This window comes from Pyrgilauda ruficollis, unplaced genomic scaffold, assembly GCF_017590135.1.
Source record: "Pyrgilauda ruficollis isolate IOZ18807 unplaced genomic scaffold, ASM1759013v1 scaffold216, whole genome shotgun sequence".
Taxonomy (NCBI): domain Eukaryota; kingdom Metazoa; phylum Chordata; class Aves; order Passeriformes; family Passeridae; genus Pyrgilauda; species Pyrgilauda ruficollis.
In genome coordinates, this window is record NW_024520984.1 from 403,544 (window position 1) to 421,434 (window position 17,891).

The following is a 17,891-nucleotide window of genomic DNA, read 5'->3' on the forward strand; positions in this document are numbered from 1 at the left end:
GGGTTTAAGGTGGGATTTTCACATTTCTTTGTTTGTTGCATTTATAGTCCAGGTGTTACACAAAGGTTGGTGTTTGTCACCCAAAACAAAAGCAAATCAGTACCACCCCTGGTTCCTGGGATCCATGGGAAACTCCTGATTTGGAAGAGTTTGTTCCAGAACTGAGGAAGTGCCACAGACTTTTCCTTCCTATTTGGTTTTTAAACCCTCCCACAATAACAAATCTTTTGGACTTCTGTCATTCTGAATGCCCAGAAAAGTGCCAGGTGTGTTGAAATATAAAAATGGGACATAAGAGTTGGGAATTTTGTAGCATGACAGGGTTCTTGATTGGATTCCTTGGGAAGGGACTGGATTACTCAGTTCTGTGGGGCTTTTTGCTGCTGCAAATCTTGTTTTTTATCCTTACCCTCCTTGTTCCCTGCCCATGTTTTGTAAACTGTTTGGTGGGGAAAAACAACAAAGAGGAATTTGGAGCAATGAGCTGATCCAGAACAGGCACTGAGGCTGCTCCTGGATTCAGTCTTTCCCCTTGTTTGTGTCTGGGTTTTTGTTCTGGTTCCTTACTCATGGTGTCCCCGTGAGCTTTGTTTTACATGGAAAATGATCCTGCTCTCCAACAGTTGTGTGTACTCTGGAAATTTTTTTGGCATTTAGTTCTCCCTTCCCAGCTACAAAATATTCCCTGTGTGGCTGTCCTGGGATGTCCTTGAACTCAGACTTGTCAGGTTCAATTTAGGACTTCTTGCAAGTAGAGAAGAAGGAATAAACAATGTTTTAGCTTTTGCAGTGGCTTCCCATTTTATTTCACTCTGCTTTTCCCAGGTTTGTATCCCAAACAATGTTGTTTGATATCAAGTTCTTGGGCTCCATCATGATTTGGAAGAGAGCTGTTGGCTCTGAATTAAATCACAGCTCTGACTATTGAGGAGAACAGAGGGAGAAAACTTCTTTTTCACCTTAAATCCCTTTTCCCCTTTCTAATGCATTTATCTAACCAGCAGCTTTGCTCTAAGGTCTCTTCCAATGAAATATTCCCAGAATGTGATCCCACAGCCTGCCTGTGGATCACTGCCATCCCTTTCACCACAGCATGGGTTTGGTTGGGGCAGGAAGGGGGAGGAACAAAAAACGGCCAAAAAATCCCAAACACCAGAGGTCTGTGTTGTGTGTGTATGTGTTTGGAGTCCCACAGGGCCTTGTCTCCCAGAGGCTGGTTCTCCATCCTGCTGGAATCAAAGCTTTGGGAAGCAGGACTGTCCCAGGTGTCCAGGTCTGTCACATCTCTTCATGGATCCTTTCTGATCCTGGGGAGGGAAAAAGCAACATCCTAGAGACTCAGAGGTGACTCTTCAGTACCCCATAGAAAAGGGAATTCTGCAACCACTGGGATTTCCTTTATTGGTGTTTTTTAGACTTTGGGGTATGAGTAAAATCCCCTTCAATCTGCATTCCTCTATGGAATGTCCTGAACATCATCCCTGTGGGGAACAGGGAGGTGTTCTGGTGGCCCTGGAACCTTTTTATTTATTCCTGGAGGAGAAGACAGGAAAGCACCAAATCCCTTGGGAATGTGCTGTGGGGGAGCCCCTGGAAGGGGAAAGCCACTGCCTGGGATTTTTAGCAATATTCAGCTAACAGTAAGAGAAATTGGAACCCAAATTAAAGAGAGGAGAGTTAATGAGTGACCCCCTCACTCACCTGAGCCTCAGTGCAAGATCTCCGCCAGCTTCTCCTCGTAGTACTGGAAATTCTCCTGAATATCCTCCCAGGGCACAAAGGACTTGGCCTCCTCCCCTTCCTCCTGCTCCACAAAGTTCTTCCAGACATACTCAAAGTCTTGAGGCTTCATAATCCTCAGCTTGCAGCCTGCCTCCTTCATGCTCCTGAGGGCCGCCTGCATCTCGGGCTCCTCCCACATGAAGAGCCTGCCCACCATGATGGTGAGGCGCAGCCCCTTGTTCTTGCGCAGGGCCTCGCAGATCCTCTGGGCGCAGGTGACGCAGGGGCTGGAGGACACGTACCAGGTGACATCGTGGCGGGCACCCGCCTGGCACGTGGGCAGGATGGTGTTGAAGAAAGCCATCTCGGCGTGGGCGGCCGCGTGCTCGTCCTCCAGGTACCCCCGGCTGGTCACCGGCTCCTTGCCCTGCGTCTCCACCACGTAGCACAGGAAGGTTTTGTTCCTGCCCGAGCTGTACTCCACGTTCCTGAACTGGAATTTGAAGAAGATGGCTGGGAGGCGTTCCCTAGGAGAGGAGAGCAGAGAGGAGGCTCAGAGGCAGGTTTAGGTAAGGGTCACACTTTTGGGTCGCCTCTACCCATGACCCAAATCCCGTGGGCAAATCACTGCATTGCTCCTGATTTCTGTGTTGCAAGGTATAGGTTGTAAAATATCCAGGATCAAATCCAACTTTGCTGTTAAAATGTGGATTTCCTGCTGGAATCCCTACTGATAAACTTCACCTACTCTTTTAATTTATTGGCCACATCTTCCCTTCTGTGACTCGTGGTGGAATGTCTCATGGGATGGCTCTGGAGATGGGAAGGGAAAGGGATGGAAAAGAGTGGGAAAAAATGCACGTGCTTCCAAGAATAGCACATTTCCTGCTTGGGATCCTGGATAATGAGTGCTTCTTTGGCTAAGGGTTCTTTAATTAATGATTTTTTGAAGGACAGACAGACATGAGACACCCATTCCAGAGCAATGTCTGCAATGAATGGTTTCACAATAACATCAGGTTTTTAAATACATCAGAGGCACAGGGAATTTCATCCCTGATTTAACTCTCTGACAGCAAAGGGGTCACAGCAGTGACGAGGTTGGCTCTGGGTTTTCATGGAACAGCTGAAGCAGCAGCAACCTGCTCCAGGATGGATTGACTCAGGCTGGATTGACTGGGAGCTGCATTTAGCCAGCCCTCCCTGATGGATTTTCCTGCTTATCTCGGCGTGTGCCTGGGCTTAGCTGGGATGTTCACCTCGATTCTGCTCCCAGCAGTTTGGAATCTGCGTTAGTTCAATTAATAACGTTCCAAGAAGGAACAGAAACAGCACTCAGAGCCCATTCCAATGCCTGGCAACCCTTGCTGTGAAGAAATTCCCCCGATGTCATCCCCTGGCACAATTTGAGGCCATTTCCCCTCATCCTGTTGTGTGGGAGAAGAGGCTGATCCCCACCTGGCTCCAGCCTCCTGTCAGGGGGTTGTGGAGAGTGAAAATGTTTATGGAAATAATTTAAAAACTGTTCACAGGCACTGAATTCCCCAATATTCTCAATATAAACCCCTACTCTGACACTAGGCTGGAGTGGCACAGCTCACCTGAGGATAGGGAAGATCAAAATTGAAACCTTCCCTGAAAAGCATCATTAAATTACATTTTTTTAGGGATTTCTAAATGCTCCAACCTAATTTATCAGTTTTCCCTGGGTAGGAAAGTGATAGATCATATTGAGATGTGATCCTGGCACTGTCACACAGGAGAGAAGGAAAACATCTAATGAGGAAATGTGGATAATCTAAAAGAGTAACAAGGAATTATTCCTACAAGAAGCCTCATTTACACCTGGGGAAAGTGGAAAGAAATGTGGCAGGAAATGCTCCCAGGTTGGGATTACAGGCTGTGTTCAGCCAAAAAAAAAAAAAAAAAAGGATAATATTCTTAAAGAGAGTAATTGGCTTCCCAGGGATTCCTGGAAGCCAGGCTCCTCCTGGAGCTGTAAGCAGCAGAGTGAGAACTTGGCTGGGAGTCCTGAGATGCCCCTAATCCAAGGGCTAAAGCTGAAATGCAACATAATTGGGTTTAAGTGCTTCTTCCCTGGCTGCACTTGTGTTTCCTCATCACTCCCATAACTGCCTTGATTGCCTGGGAATTTGTAAATCACTGGAAAAATCCACGTGGTGATCTCAGGTCAAGGCCTGGCCTGATCTCCTGGTGTCCTCCTTAAAATGAAACTAAAAAAACCCCCTGAGGTTTCTCTACCTTTTTGAGGCTCCTTTAGGATTTCTGCTTCACTTCCTCACTCTCCCCTTTGCAGGGTGGAAAATCCTGTCAAATCCTGGAACACCCGTGGCATTCCAAGAAAGGATTTAACTGCAGGGTGGTGCTAAGGGAGTTTTCCAGCCATGATTTCCCAGGGCCTTGGGCTTAGCAGGGAAGTTTGGACATCCTGCTCAGTCCCTCAGCATTTCTAACTGCAGGCTGAGTGCTCCAAGGCTAGAAAACCCAATTTCCTCATTAAAATTCATATTAGGACATGTCTTAAGTGTTCAGAACTTGGCCCAGTGGTTTATATCCACAATTTTTGGTGCCTTAGCTCCATTCCTAGCAGAGGGGTATTCTTTCATTAAAAGCCACTGCTAATCATTTATTTCTATGATTATGTGTGACAGAGATTGCCCCAGGAAGGGATTTTTTTCACATCTTGAGAAGAGAATGGAGATTTTTCCTCCCCTGAGCAGGAATGGAACCCAATTTTGTGGTAGGGGTGCTGTCCTGCCTCACTCATCCTGGTTGGAACGAGCAGCCAAATTTCACCTGCAGGGCCCATGGCACAGCCAGAAGGATTCCAGGGGATATTTTGGAGGCCTGAGCTCTAGTTTTAAGTAGCTGGATGAAATCCTGGGTTGGTTTATTTGCTGGGACACTCCTTTGGTGACTGATAAGAGAAATATGAGGGGAGAAGGACTCATCCTGCTGCTCCTCCAGGGAGCTTTTGGAGGGAGCAGACACCCAGGGCTTTTCCTTCTTGCAGCTGTCAATTATGGCTGAGAGTTCAGCTTCCACCAGAGCCTGTGATATCCTGCTTTTCCAAAGTCCAGGCTCCCTGCTGCCCTGCTGCCTTCAAAACTGCCTCTTGTTTTGGAGCCTTTCTGCAAGTTGGGCTTTTTGGTTTCTTTATAAAAGTCAGGTTCCAGCTGTGGCTGTGGAGCTCTTGAAAATGTGAACCTTTAGGTCTCTTGAAAAATGTGTCCCTCAGGCCCATCAAGCCAATCAGCCATAGCAGGGGTGTTTTTCCTGATCCACAGGTGCAGAAACTCTCAGACAAGAGCCATTGATCACAGCAAGAAATCAATACTGAGCTCTCATCAAAGCCAACACCTCCATCCCCATCCCGTCAGCAGGGCTGGGAGGGAACCAGCACTGCAGAAACAGAGCTGTTCCTATAAAACCAGTACACTTCTGTGCCTGCCTGGTGGGAGTCCATCCTCCAAAAAGTCAGCAAAACTTAGAACAAAATCCCACAATAAATCCAAACCATTTCAGACTCTTCAGAAACTCACTGCAGAAGATGCTGCTTGTGTTGCCTGACCTGAAAGCCGAGACAGAGCTCACTGAACTCCCCCAATTCCATATTTAAATCCCAATCTCTTACCCTGTGACAATCTCAAAGGGTGGCAGGTCCTCCCTCTTCACCTTCTTCTTCTTCCCCTCGCCCTCCTCGGCGTTGTCGGGTTCCCCGTTCTGGGCATTGCTGGGCTCCTCCTGCTTCTCTGCCATCCTCCACAGGACACTGGGACCGAGCTGTGGCCACTGGGAGAGAGAAAGAGCAATTTCTGAGAGCCCTGGGAGCCGAGGGCGGAGGGAAAACAGAGCTGGGAGTTCCTGCCCCAGGCACAGTTGTCAGGAACTAAATATGGAACAAAGCGGCGGCGGTGGCAGGGGCTGGACAGGGTTGGGTGACCCAGGGCTCTCAGGTGTCACCTCCTTCCCCTGCCCTCTCCAGCTCCTTTCAGCAGCCCCTTTTTCTCCCCTTTTCATTTCAAACCAAGTGACAACTTCTCAGTGGGTGGGAGGAGCCCATCATTTTTCCCTGATGGAAAATCCTGGAAGCTCTGGCGTGTATTTATCCCGAGGGGTGACGGATGGCTGGCACGGGGCACTCCCTGCTCTCACAGCCCTCTCCCTCCTCTGCCAGTGGATTCCACGGCTGACCTTGAAGGACCAGCTCAGCCTGGCCTGGCCCAGGCAAGAGGGGAAGGGGTCATGGCTGTTTTGCTGGAAAATCTCTGGGTTTGGTTTCCTGGATCACCTGGAGCATCCTGTAGTTCCTCCCACCCTACTCATGCAGGACTCTGAGGGGGAAATGTCCTGGCTGGAGCTGTAAATCCAAGCCAGAACCTTCTCCCAAATATTTGAAAATCCAGCTGGAATTCCCAGTGGGCAGCAGTGCTGCTTCTCCCATTGTTCTGTATTTTCCTCCTTTCTGTTCCAGAAGTTCCCAGTGCACTGGGGTATAGCTGGGTTGGAGGGGTTTTCCTCCTCTTTTTTGCTCCCTTTGGGATTATATTAAACTATCCCAGCATCTCACTCTCAATCATTTACAGTTTGTATCAATCCTGCTTGAGCCAAGTTTAATTAAAAACCTGGGTGAGGTTTTCTCAGGGACCAATCCTGGCCATGCCATGGGGCAAAGGAGGTGGGAAAAGTGTGGCTGTGCAGGATTTTGGGATCAAAGCACATTGGAAATCAAACCTCCAGTACTGTGGGCTCTGCACTTAGCTCAGAACCCACCACCAGCAAACTTTGATTAAATGTGGAATATTCAGCTGTATTTGATGGAGTATTCAGTCAGTATTAGTGGAAAAACCTGCTCTTAGTTGGAGGAGGAGAAGAGCTATTCCATAAAAATCAAATCTGTGGGAATATCTGCTTTGGAGCCAAGTCAACCTTTGTGATCCTGTTAAATTCAGCTCCTTAGAGCCTTGGGAGGAGGCTGCACCACCACAAAGTGAAATAAATCCACACCATCAGGCAGGTCATTTATTATCAGAGAAAATTAATAACAAATTATCACAGATAATTAATTCTGGCTGCTCTTCCCAGCTCCCTTGCCATCACCCTGCCTTTGCTGAGCTGGATATCCTTTGGAGCTTTTCCCCAGTGCTACCATGGATGCAGTTTTTGGGGACAGGGCACCCCTTTGATGAGTTGTTGTTTAGGTGGTGTTGTTTAGGTGACAGAGCTGGCAGTGGTGACAGCCCAACCAAGGATTTGACAAATTTCAAGACATCCTATCCATGGAACATATAACTTCCATGGTGCAGGATTTTATTTCTTTTTAAGCCTAGAATACTTTCCTTCAGGGCAGGGGTGGTGTTTTGCCTCCTGTGTGGTGACAACGCTCAAATTCCACCTCCCCTGTCCAATTGCTGTCACCTCTGACATTTCAGGGGCTGCTTTTAGGTTGGGAATCCTCTCCCAATGACTGACAGCTCATTTCCTCCTAATCCTGATATTTTCTAGCAGCATCTCAGCCCCTCTCCAGTCCCTCTGACCCACTCTGCTTTATTTTTGGAAGCTCTTCCTGGCTGGGGTCCCAATTTTGCTGCAGCTTTAGCCTGGCCCCTCCGAGAGCTGAGCTCTAATCTAATCTGAGGAATGTGGCACCGAGGCTCCCCCTCTCTCCAGCCTTTCCCAGCTGCTCCCCAGCTCCTTCTAGGGCAGTGCTTGGAACAGCCATGATCCTCCCCCCACTGCAGCCAAAAATATAAAAGGGCACCACGGAGCTGCTGTGTTGGAGCTGGGCATGGGTGAGGGCTCTGTTGGCTGCTTGTGACCCCAAATGTGTCCCCAAGGGCTCAGGAGGGGCCTCCCAGCAGCACTCAGGGGACCCCAAATTGCAGAGTTTGTACTGAGGTTCCTCTCCACCTGTCCCTGTCCCCACTGATTTCATATTTTATCCAGCTGGCTCTGAATTTGTTCATAAAATCTCTTCGGGATCATCGTGTCCCAGCTGTGCCCGATCCCCACCCTGAGCACTCAGTGCCTCCTCCAGGGATGGGCACTCCAAACCCCCTGGGCAGCCCCTTCCAGCCCTTTCCAGGAGGAATTCCTGCTGATGTCCAACCTGAGCCTCCCCAGCCCAGCCTGAGGAACCAGAGATGTTCCCTCTCCTCCTGTCCCTGTTCTCAGCCCCAGCCCTGCCAGGGGATCACGGCTCGGCCACAGGTGACACACAGGACAGGCCTAAGGGACAGTCTGTGCTGGGAGAACCTTCCAGGCTCTGCTGGAGTTTTGGACTTTGAGGATCCTGCATCCATCCAAGTCCAGAGCAGCTTCTTCAGTGGCTCTAGAGGCACCTCTGAGCGCTCTGATGGCTTTTGTCCCCAAACAGGGATCTCTGTGTCCCCTGCAGGTCGTGGCTGTCCCTCCCCTTGCCGCAGCAGTTCCTGGGGTTAACCTGGCTGTTCCCTTGTCCCATCACCTGCCTGCCACAGGCCCTGCCAGGAACAGGGAGCTTTTATGGCATTGTGGGGCCAGAGGAACATTTTGGGATAGATGGGAGAGTGAAATAAGAGCCTGGCCGGGTGAGTCACGGCTCAGCCGTGCTCTCCATGCCGAGGGGACAGCTGGTGGCACTAACAAATGTCTCCCTAGAGACACTGTCTGGCAGCCAGCCCCCTCCTGCTTTTTCCAGCTGTAACTACGGGACAAATAAATAAACACTGACAGCTTCCCTTCCTCCCTTGCTTTGGGGTTCTCACCTGGCCCTCTCCTCCTGCCTCAGCACCTAAAAGGTTTCAAGGAGGGCTGGAAATGCTCCTGTCCCACGGGATTGACCTGGGCAGTGCCCAAATCCTGCTGAAAGGTGCCCAGCTGTGCTGAGCCCCAGGTGAGGGATGCTCTCACCTTCCATGCAGACCCTCCCTGGCTCTCAGTTCCCAGCCTGGCACTTGAGGAGCCTTGGCAGGCGCTGCTGCCTTCCCAATTAATTCCAAGCCCAACTGGGAGTTCATGACAGCTCCCAGCAGGGCTGCAGCTCCTGCTGCTGCTTCCTGCGAGCAGCTCTGCTGGAAAGAGAGCTCCAAGCACAGGAATTTGTGTCCTGCAGCACCAGAGCTGGGGCAGGGCCTGGCAGAGTGGCTGTGTCACCTGCACGGAGGTGACAAACCCTGGCTGGCACCTGGGTGGGTGCTTTAAACCAGCTCCAGGGAGGGAAATCAGGGAGGGCTGCAGCAGAGTGCTGGGGCAGATGTGGGTTGTGGGGTGAGAGGAGGGAGAGCAAAAATGGGAAAGGAAAAAGGGGGAAGGAAAAAGGGGGAAAGGAAAAGGGGGAAAGGAAAAAGGGGGAAGGAAAAGGGGGGAAGAAAAAGGGGGAAAGGAAAAATGGGAAAGGAGAAAGGGGAAAGGAAGAGGGGGGAAGGAAAAGGGGAAAGGAAAAAGGAGAGGAGAGGAGAGGAGAGGAGAGGAGAGGAAAGGAAAGGAAAGGAAAGGAAAGGAAAGGAAAGGAAAGGAAAGGAAAGGAAAGGAAAGGAAAGGAAAGGAAAGGAAAGGAAAGGAAAGGAAAGGAAAGGAAAGGAAAGGAAAGGAAAGGAAAGGAAAGGAAAGGAAAGGAAAGGAAAGGAAAGGAAAGGAAAAAGGGAAAGGATAAGAATAATGACTTGCCCATTCCAAAGGCAAATCTGGGGTTGGGGCTGGACAAACACGAGCTTGGACAGGGCTTGGCTGACCTGGGACAGTGGGAGGGGTCCCTGCCCCTGCCAGGAGGTGTTCCTTTAGTTCCCTTCTATCCCAAACCATTCCAGAGTTCCAGGATTCTGTGAAACCAAGGCTGGTTTGGGGCTGGCTGCACAGTCTGGGAAGAAACCCTCCAGATGACTTTGAAATGTCATTAAAGTTATTTTTATGCAAGGGGGTTCAGTGTATCTGTTTAAACAGCAAATGCACCAAATGATGCTTTAAATATTAATACAGGAGGGTGTCTCACTGAATTTAATTTTCCCAATTGATTTCAAGTTGCTCTGGATAGCACAGGGAGGAATATTTGCTATTTTTGCTGCCTGTGAGAAGGGGCAGGAGGCAAAGAAATGCTCCTTCTGCACTTACAGGTGGGCTGTGAGGAGGAGAAGCTGGAAGGAAAACAAGAACAAGGCAGCCAGTCCCAGCAGCAGGGAAAATGGGGAGGGCACACATGGAAAAAAATATATTAATCTTAATTTCAGATTTTCCTTTGCCCGTAGAAAAAAGTGGGAAAAGGAAATCGACCCAATTTATGAAAGCTGATCAAATATGCATTCATCTATTTAATTGGAAATGTTATTAAAGAGTTGCAGGTATGAGCCAGATCTAGAGCCATCAATTTAAATGAGATTTAAATAATTCTCTTCCCTTTCCAAAAGGAGATAAAGGCTCCTTTAATCCCTCCTGCTCATCCCTGTTCCCTGAGGACAGGATGGGCAGAGCCAAAATCAGCCTGAACTCCCCCAAATCCAACGTGCAGCCAGACCCCACCTTCATTTGAGGGAGAAATAATTTACATTTGCCTTTCCTTTGGCATGAGTGACTTCCTGGGAGACACAGAAGCTGTAAATAAGACCAATGGTATCACAGAAAAGAAAGCCCTGAAGTGTTTTAGGATTTCTTTTTTTTATTTCTTCTTTTTTTTTTTTTTTTTTTTCCCCAGCAGTTTTTGATGTCACCAGTGCTGCTGGCAGGGCTTTGTGGGGCTGCTCCTGCTCCCAGCCTTTTCCTGCAGCTTTTCCTTGGGACACACAGCCCTGGGGAAAGAAATCCTCAGCCAAGGGGGGAAAAATAATGGATCAAAATGACAGAATCACCAAATTTTACAAGGAGCTACAAATTCCAGCTCCTGGAGTTCGTGTCTCAGTGGTGCTGAGCCCAGGCTGGATCCAGGAACGTTCAGCATCTCCCAAAACCCAGCTGGATGGGGCTCAGGGGGGTCCCAGAGGCAGGAATTGCCCTGCTCACCTCAGAGCTGGGGTGGTGGCACAGAGGAGCCTGTCACAGGGATGTCCCCAAGGGAGGGTGTCCCCAAGGAGGGACCTTGGGGACCCAACCTGCCCCAGGAATGAATCCACCTCTGGAGCCTTCCCAAACCCCTTCCCTGGATCCCTCGAGCTTTTGGGAGCCTCACCCCCAACCAGTCCAGCGAGAACACCTCGGATTTATTTATTTATTCTCCAAAGAACCAACGGCTTGTTTTATTCAAAGCAAATACAATTTATGTTACAGCCCCAGCTGAGCCCTCCCACCCCCAATTACAGCCCCAATTAATTACAGCCCCAATTACAGCCAGTGCCAGGAAGAAGTGCCCCTTCTCTTTACATTTAGTGCTTTTAGCAATAAAAAAATGATGTAAATTCTGTCTGGAGACACCAGAGCTCAGGTTTTTAGGAAAAGGGGTAGACAAGGATGAGTCCATGCACCACTTGTGCCTGATTCCATCCCATCCCTTTGGAATTCCTGTTATTTTAACCTTTCCTGATTAATAATGGCCTGGAAATGCTCCAGGATGAGGCACTTGCACTGCACTTGACAGATTCTGCTTTTTGCCAATTATATAATTAATTACAACCTTCCAGGCAGTGGGAGCAGGCTCACAAATTTTACACGCTCTCGTGTCTCTGTACTTGAAAAAAAAAAAAAAAAAAAAAAAGAACAAAATGAAGTGTTTTCTTCAAAGGCACTGGCGTGAGCTTTTCAGTTCTGCTGAGGAATGGCACACCGAGGTGCAAGAGAGGAATTTCCTCTGGGGAGAAGCATTTGGGTGCTGCTCATTGCTGCTTTATCCCACAGCAGGGAGGGGAAGGAGGGGGATGCCCCCCAAAGAGGAGGCAGAGCCCAATCTCCATCCAGCAGCAGAGCAGGACCCAGCCCTGCTGGCAGATAAAGAGCTGAAGCACAAACTAGGGCATACAGGAACATGAAGCAACAGCACAAAGAGTAAAAAAATGGAGAAATGTCTTTTTAATAGTCAAGTATTTTCTTTAAAATTCAAGTAATTAAAAAAAAATCAAGTTATTAAAAAAAGCAAGTAATTTCTTTAAAAAAGGACTCATTTCTTTAAAAAAAAAATCAAGCAATATACATATTTTTAAAAATCAAGTAATTTCTTTTAAAAAAATCAAGTAATTTCTTTAAAAAAAAAAGATCCATTTATTAAAAAAAAAAAAACATAAAACCAAATCAAGTTAGTTCTTAAAAATTGGGTGTGCAGAGGGGAAGGCCATTTTGGTTTGGTCCCAGCAGAGGAGATGGGATTTGCCAGGTAAAATGCAAGTAATTAAAAAAAAATCAAGTTCTTAAAAAAAAACCAAGTAATTTCTTAAAAAAAGGAGTAATTTCTTTAAAAAAATCAAGTAATATATATATTTTTAAAAATCAAGTAATTTCTTTTAAAAAAATCAAGTAATTTCTTTAAAAAAAAAAGATCCATTTATTAAAAAAAAAAAAACATAAAACCAAATCAAGTTAGTTCTTAAAAATTGGGTGTGCAGAGGTGAAGGCCATTTTGGTTTGGTCCCAGCAGAGGAGATGGGATTTGCCAGGTGTGTGCCCAAGCTCTGCTCTGGGGAGATGGTGGCAGGTGAGGGGTTCCCAGCCTGGAATAATTGTTATTCCAGATAATAATTAACTGCTGAAATTTGACCTGGTGGCATTAAGGTCTTTTGGGGAGGATGGAAGAGTGGCAGGTTTGGAGCTCTGCAGGGGAAGATGCAGGACAGACACTGAATTCTGCATGTGTCCTGGTCTTACCCTGCATTGCGTGGGAACATTTTTATTGTTAAAGAAAATTTCCCTTGCTCTTATACAAAAGGAAGTCCGTGAACAAATTCAGAACCTCCCCCTGTGCAAAGGTGAGAGTTCTCTCTGCTGTGGGCTCCTGGAGCACTTCAAGCTGCTGCAAGGATTTTTCTGTCAGAGACCTCTTTTAAAATAGAAATTAAAACAGAAATCCATGTCAAAAAATCAGCTGGAGCCCCCAAACCTGCTGGAGAAACCTCTATGAATGGAAGGAATGGTGCAAACCTCTCCCCATGGAGCCGGGAGGAGAAGGAGGAGGAGGCAAACCCCAAAACGAACCCCCCAAATTCTTACACCTCGCTTCACCTCAGGCCCGTTAACGACACCAAACAGCATTTTAGTCGCTCTTGCCCGACTTCTGCTCGGGGTTGTCCTTCCAGATGCGGATGGTGAGGCAGGTGGCCATGGCCAGCCAGCCCAGGTAGGGCAGCAGCAGCAGCGCTGCCAGCCGGTTGATGCGGTACCAGGAGCACAGCGTGCCCAGCGCCAGCCCGTCCAGGCACAGCACATCCACCAGAGCCTGCAGCAGGGCAAGGGGGGTCAGTCCCGGCTGGGCAACGCGGCACGGCCCCGCCCTGCACTGCCCAAATATCCCGGGATGCGGGGGAGCTGGGGCAGGGATGGGGGCTGGCACTGGAGAGACCCCCAGGATGTTTCCCCTGGGCTCCGATCACATCTGAGTGTGACATCATGAGCTCACACTAATTAATGTGCTCATTTCTGCTCATTACCACATCCCACAGATGAACACCCTGCTCGTGGCTATTGTCCTCTTTACTGACACAGCCTGCTCGTGCTGGTGGCCATTGAACAAACTTTCCAAAATACCCAGGTACAGGTGGGGAGCTGGGGCAGGGATGGAGTGTTGGCACTGGAGCGACCCCAACCCCCAGGACGCTGTCCCTGGGCTCTGATCAGCGAGTGTGACGCCTGAGTGTGTCACACCATGAATAATTAATGTGCTCATTTCTGCTCATTACCACATCCCACAGATGAACACCCTGCTCGTGGCTATTGTCCCCTTTACTGACACAACCTGCTCCTGACGGTGGCCACCAAACAAACTTTCCAATGGCCAAAATATCCCGGAATGGGGGAAGCTGGGGCAGGGATGGAGTGTTGGCACTGGAGAGACCCCAACCCCCAGGACGCTGTCCCTGGGCTCTGATCAACGAGTGTGACACCTGAGTGTGTCACACCATGAATAATTAATGTGCTCATCTCTTCTCATTATGGAATCCCGCAGATGAACATCCTGCTCATGGCTATTGTCCCCTTTACTGACACAACCTGCTCCTGCGGAAGGTGGGGAAGTGGGACAGGAATGGGGGGCTGGCACTGGAGAGACCCCGACCCCCAGTGTTGTCCCTGGGCTCCGATCACATCTGAGTGTGACATCATGAGCTCACACTAATTAATGTTCTCATCTCTTCTCATTATGGAATCTTGCAGATGAACACCCTGCTCATGGCCAGTGTCCCCTTTGCTGACACAACCTGCTCCTGGGGAAGGTGGGGAAGTGGGACAGGAATGGGGGGCTGGCACTGGAGAGACCCCGACCCCCAGTGTTGTCCCTGGGCTCCGATCACATCTGTGTGTCACACCATGAACAATTAATGTCCTCTGCTCATTACGGAATCCCACAGATGAGCTCTTCTCGTGGCCAGTGTCCCCTTTGCTGACACACCCTGCTCGTGCTGGTGGCCACTGAACAAACTCTCCAACTGCACCTTTCACCCCCAGGCTGACAAAATCCAGGTGGAAACACGAATCCCCCAGCGGTGCCCCTGTCACCTCAGGCCTTGGCACCTGAGGCAGAGCCTGGTGCCCAGCCCGGGTGTGGCAGTGCCCAGCCCCGCCCTGGCTGTGCCCGATAAGCCCCCGGGGGCTGCTCCCCGCAGGGATGTGACAGCGCGGTTGTCACTCAGGGTGTGACCCCACAAAGGACTTTATCTCCCAGCCCCGACCCTTAACAGGGGGGTGCAGCCCTGGCACTGCCCAGCCCCGATCCCCCACCCCGGCTATCGAGGCTGGAGGGGGCTGATACCATTGGCTGTGGGCAGGAGTGGCTGCAGCCCCAAATTCCCACAGAATTCCCCTCAGCGCAGCCCCAAAGCGCCCCAAAGCCAGGAGGGAAGCCCCATTACCATGTTCAGGTTGTGGGCACCGAAGAACAAGGGTGGCCATGCCCAGTTGAGCACCAGCTGAGCCCCGTAGAGCCCCAGGGGGACGATGGCCTTGCTGCTGCAGCCACCCAGGTCGTTCCACACCAGGTAGGAGGCGTAGCTGTGGGGAGGGACACCCGTTAGTGTCACCCTCGGCAGGGACAGAGTCCCTCCTGCACGAGTGGTTTCCCCACCAGAGATTTGCTCCACAGCAGGATGCAGGTCAGGCACTGAGCTGGGAGCAGGGACAGGCCCAGGGAACAGCTCTGGGGAGGGTTAGGTTGGAGATCAGGGGAAGTTCTTTGCCCAGAGAGTGCTGGGCACTGCCCAGGCTCCCCAGGGAGATGCCAGGAGCTCTCAGGGATGCCCAGCGTGGGATTTTGGGGTGTCTGTGCAGGGCCAGGAGCTGCACTGGATGATCCCCTTGCAGCTTGGGTTATTCCATGATTCCATTCCACAATTCCCTGTCCTTCACTGCTCCCAAACCTCCCCTGTCCCACCAAAGTGGCTCCTGCCCCCTGCCCAGTGCCAGCACGGCTGGTGGTGGCATCCCCCCAGGCTGTGTCCCTGCAGCAGCGTGCCAGGCTCACACCTGGCTGGCACAGGAGCCCCCAAAGCTGGGGCAGAGCCTGGCAGGGCTCAGGGCTGTGCCAGGGGCAGCAGGACAGGAGGACAGGAGGCAGCACTCACCCCATGCCCGTGTACAGCATGGTCCAGGCCACAGGGAACACTCTGCGGGATGGGCACCACGAAGGCTTTTTCAGCTTGTCGTACCACGCTGGGATTTCCTTCCTGCTCAGGAACCAGCCAAGGAATCCTCCAACGTGGGGCAGCATGGTGAAGCCCACGGTGTAAGCCCACATCCTCCCTCAGGGGCTTGGAATCGCTTTTTTCCTGCTCTAAGTTAAAAGCAAAATCACAGCGTCACTTTTAAAGGACTTTTTTTTCCTCCCCTACTTCCATCCTCTAATTCCATGTTGCACTTCAGCCCCTAAGGCAGGTGGAAAGGATTAAATGTGTTCAGCCCTCTCTGTCCCTCTCTGAAATGGGGATTATTCCTGTCTGGGATGTTTTCCCCCTGATTTTTCCACTCTTTCACAGCTCCCTGCAATGTTCTGGTGAGGTGGGAGGATTGTGAGGGCTGTCCCCATCCCTGCTCCTGGAGCTGGCAGGCTCTGAGGTGCCTCCTGGAGCTGCTCCTCCTTCTCTGCTGCCCTGAGGATGAAAACCCAAACTCCATCCAGACCTCCCCATGATTTTTCAACGTGGATTTCTGTTTTAATTTCTATTTTAAAAGAGGTCTCTGACAGAAAAATCCTTGCAGCAGCTTGAAGTGCTCCAGGAGCCCACAGCAGAGAGAACTCTCACCTTTGCACAGGGGGAGGTTCTGAATTTGTTCACGGACTTCCTTTTGTATAAGAGCAAGGGAAATTTTCTTTAACAATAAAAATGTTCCCACACAATGCAGGGTAAGACCAGGACACATGCAGAATTCAGTGTCTGTCTTGCATCTTCCCCTGCAGAGCTCCAACCCTGCCACTCTTCCATCCTCCCCAAATTCTCCTTCCCTCAGGATCCATCCAGGAATTAAACCCCAATTAACATTCGTCAGGAATGCTGCCAGCAGCGCAGTTCTGAGCTGTCAGCACGGGCACAAAATGCACAAAATGCACTAATGGGAAGGTTTGGGATTTAGGAATGCAGGAGTGGGCACAGAGCAGTCCCTGAGCCAGGGAAATGTCCCGGAGCAATTCCCAGGGAAATGGGGAATAGGGGATGGGACTGACCTGCACGGGCTCTGCTTGGGATTTCAGTTCCCAATTAACACTCTGCTGCACGCTCAGCTAATTGTTATTATTGTCACCACACCGTGCTTGGGAATGCCAAATTCCCACCTCGCCACGGAACAAACACCCCGGACACCACCTCGACCAGCAATTCCTTCACCTGACAATTTATGGCACTCTAAAAGTACCCAGAGAACCAGGAAACGACTGAGAACCGACACAAATTCAGTTCTGCTTGAGATGTGACCCAGCCCTGCCGAGTTCTGCTCCCCACACACACCGCAGGAACGGAAAATGGGAAAATACTGAATTTCCCCCGATTCCTTTGGGGCTGCAGAGGTGAAGGAGGGTTGAAAAACCTTCTTTAGCCTCACAGCTGCCTCCCCTGGAGCTGCCTGAGCCTTACCTGGGTCAGTGCCTCGCTGTGCCTGGCCGAGGGAAGGGCTGGGACATCCAGGGCTGTCCCCGCTGGTGATCCCCGAGTGCTGCAGCTGCAGCCGGGTTTTACCCAAATAGCCCCAAACTGGGTGGAGAGGTGGGGCTGGAGCTGATTAAACAGGAGCTCCTGCTGGGGACAGCCACTGGGAGTTTGGGGTGCTGGAACCTGGGGACAATCGCCAGGAATTTGGGATGCTGGAGCCCCAGGAAAATCGCTGGGAATTAGGGATGTGGAGCCTGGGAACAGTCACTGGGAGTTTGGGGTGGTGAAGCTTAGGGACAATCACTGGGAAATAGGGATGTGGAAACTGGGGACAATCACTGGGAATTTGGGGTGCTGGAACCTGGGGAGAATCACTGGGAATTTGGGATGTTGGAGCCTGGGGACAATCTCTGGGAGTTTGGGGTGCTGGAGCTTAGGGACAATCACTGGGAATTTGGGGTGCTGGAACCCAGGGACAATTGCTGGGAATTCTGGATGGTGGAGCTTGGGGACAATCACTGGGAATTCAGGATGGTGGAGCCTGGGGACAGTCATTGGGAATTTGGGGTGCTGGAACCCGGGGACAATCGCCAGGAATTTGGGATGTTGAAGCCTGGGAACAGTCACTGGGAGTTTGGGGTGCTGGAGCTTAGGGACAATCACTGGGAATTGGGGATGTGGAAACTGGGGACAATCACTGGGAATTTGGGGTGCTGGAGCCTGGGGACAATCGCTGGGAATTTGGGGTGCTGGAACCTGGGGACAATCGCTGGGAATTTGGGATGGTGGAGCCTGGGGACAGTCACCAGGAGTTTGGGATGGTGGAGCCCAGCAAAGGCACGGTGGCTTTGGGGCTGTCACCATTGGGATGGACCCGGATCCCCCAGCTGAGGACACATCCCAGAGCGTGTCCCTGCTGTGGGCAGGAGCTGCTGCTCTGCGGGGTGTCCCTGGCACCTCCTGGAGTGT

The 17,891-nt window shown here is 50.5% G+C and overlaps 1 protein-coding gene across 1 annotated transcript; it reads right to left on the reverse strand.

Moving 5' to 3' along the window:
* Positions 1–780: 780 nt before the first annotated feature.
* Positions 781–17,011, reverse strand: APOBEC2 (apolipoprotein B mRNA editing enzyme catalytic subunit 2). The gene is made up of 6 exons (XM_041468250.1): positions 16,908–17,011; positions 15,405–15,613; positions 14,697–14,835; positions 5,378–5,535; positions 1,702–2,249; positions 781–1,307 (listed from the first exon to the last, which is right to left on the reverse strand). Exons 2-5 carry the CDS (start codon positions 15,575–15,577, stop codon positions 1,709–1,711), a joined length of 1,011 nt encoding a protein of 336 aa, XP_041324184.1. The 5' UTR covers positions 15,578–15,613; positions 16,908–17,011; the 3' UTR covers positions 781–1,307; positions 1,702–1,708.
* Between the last annotated feature and the right edge of the window lie 880 nt (positions 17,012–17,891).